General features: G+C 63.8%; 1 protein-coding gene across 1 annotated transcript; it reads left to right on the top strand.

Moving 5' to 3' along the window:
* Positions 1-768: 768 nt before the first annotated feature.
* SOX2 (SRY-box transcription factor 2) lies at positions 769-1,758 on the top strand. Its single transcript, XM_041002958.1, has one exon. The coding sequence runs from the start codon at positions 775-777 to the stop codon at positions 1,753-1,755; it is 981 nt and encodes a 326-aa protein (XP_040858892.1). The 5' UTR covers positions 769-774; the 3' UTR covers positions 1,756-1,758.
* Positions 1,759-2,129: the final 371 nt, after the last annotated feature.

The raw sequence follows: 2,129 nt of genomic DNA, 5'->3' as shown, positions 1-2,129 counted from the left end.
TGTGCCCCGACCCCCTGCGCCCCGACCCCCCTGCGCTCGACTCCCCTGCGCCCCGACTCCCCAGTGCCCCGAACCCCCTGCGCCCCGACTCCCCTGCGCCCCAGCTCCCCAGCGCGGCCGCCGGTGCGGCAGGCCCCGCCCCCTTTCATGCAAAACCCGGCGGCGAGGCCGGGCCCGAGTGGAGGAGCCGCCGCGCGCTGATTGGTCGCGAGAAACCCATTTATTCCCTGACAGCCCCCGTCACATGGACGGTTGTCTATTAACTTGTTCAAAAAAGTATCAGGAGTTGTCAAGGCAGAGAAGAGAGTGTTTGCAAAAGGGGGGAAAGTAGTTTGCTGCCTCTTTAAGGACTGAGCGAGCAAGAAGAGGACAGAAAGAAAGGCAGAAAGAAGTTTGAGTCCGGGGCTTAAGCCTTTCCAAAAAATAATAATAACAACAACAATAATAATAATCGCAGTCGGCGGCGGCGGCGGCAGCGGCGGCAGCAGCGGCGGCGGCGGCAGCAGCATCGGCCCGAGGCGGAGGGAAGCATTGCTTTTTTGATCCCGATCCCAGTTCGCTTCTCTCTCTCTGTCCCTTCCTTCCTCCCCTCCCCAAGCTGCTCTCCTCCGCCCGGTCTCCTCGCGGAGCCCCGCGCTCTCCGATCACCCCCCGCCCGCCTCCCCTCCACCTCCTCCTCCTCCTGCGCCCCCCGCCCGCCGGGCCCCCCGAGTTCCCGGCCGCGCCGAGGGTCGCCGGCCGCCGGCGGGCCGGGCCCGCGCGCACAGCGCCCGCATGTACAACATGATGGAGACGGAGCTCAAGCCGCCGGGCCCGCAGCAGACTTCGGGGGGCGGCGGCGGCGGTGGCGGCGGTGGCGGCGGTGGTGGCAACGCCACGGCGGCGGCGGCCGGAGGCAACCAGAAGAACAGCCCGGACCGCGTGAAGCGACCCATGAACGCCTTCATGGTGTGGTCCCGCGGGCAGCGTCGCAAGATGGCCCAGGAGAACCCCAAGATGCACAACTCGGAGATCAGCAAACGCCTGGGCGCCGAGTGGAAACTTTTGTCGGAGACGGAGAAGCGGCCGTTCATCGACGAGGCCAAGCGGCTGCGGGCGCTGCACATGAAGGAGCACCCGGATTATAAATATCGACCGCGGCGGAAAACCAAGACGCTCATGAAGAAGGATAAGTACACGCTGCCCGGCGGGCTGCTGGCCCCCGGCGGCAACAGCATGGCCAGCGGGGTCGGGGTGGGCGCCGGCCTGGGCGCGGGCGTGAACCAGCGCATGGACAGCTACGCGCACATGAACGGCTGGAGCAACGGCAGCTACAGCATGATGCAGGACCAGCTGGGCTACCCGCAGCACCCGGGCCTCAACGCGCACGGCGCGGCTCAGATGCAGCCCATGCACCGCTACGACGTGAGCGCGCTGCAGTACAACTCCATGACCAGTTCGCAGACCTACATGAACGGCTCTCCCACCTACAGCATGTCCTACTCGCAGCAGGGCACCCCCGGCATGGCGCTCGGCTCCATGGGCTCGGTCGTCAAGTCCGAGGCCAGCTCCAGCCCCCCCGTGGTTACCTCTTCCTCCCACTCCAGGGCGCCCTGCCAGGCCGGGGACCTCCGGGACATGATCAGCATGTACCTTCCCGGCGCCGAGGTGCCAGAGCCCGCCGCCCCCAGCAGACTGCACATGTCGCAGCACTACCAGAGCGGCCCGGTGCCCGGCACGGCCATTAACGGCACACTGCCCCTCTCGCACATGTGAGGGGGGCCCGCCGGACAGCGGACTGGAGAAGGACTGGGGGCGGGAGGGGAGCTTGGGGGGTGATAGTGGGGTGGGGAGTAGGGGAAAAGACATTTTCGGAGGAAAAGGAAAAAAAAAGAAAAACCGGGAAATGGGAGGGGTGCAAAAGGAGAGAGTGAGAAAGAAGCATGGCGAAAAAAACAAACGCACGCAACAAAAATCCTGGTATGCTGACAAAGAAGAAAATTTCATTACCCACAGCAACTGACAGCTTCAAAGGAGACCACCAATCCCATCTACGCTCAGCGCAAAACCCACGACTCCGACGAGGAAACTTTTATGAGAGATGCTGGACTTCTTTTTTGGGGGGACTATTTTTGTACAGAGAAAAAACC

The sequence above is a fragment of the Ochotona curzoniae genome, unplaced genomic scaffold, assembly GCF_017591425.1.
Source record: "Ochotona curzoniae isolate NIBS_2020 unplaced genomic scaffold, NIBS_Ocur_1.0 scaffold_2587, whole genome shotgun sequence".
Lineage (NCBI taxonomy): Eukaryota > Metazoa > Chordata > Mammalia > Lagomorpha > Ochotonidae > Ochotona > Ochotona curzoniae.
Note: the sequence above shows the minus strand (reverse complement) of the source record. Positions and strands in the feature narration are given on the sequence as shown.

Coding starts and splice junctions, on each gene's coding strand:
- SOX2 (XM_041002958.1), top strand. CDS start 775: ATGTACAACATGATGGAGACGGAGCTCAAGCCGCCGGGCCCGCAGCAG.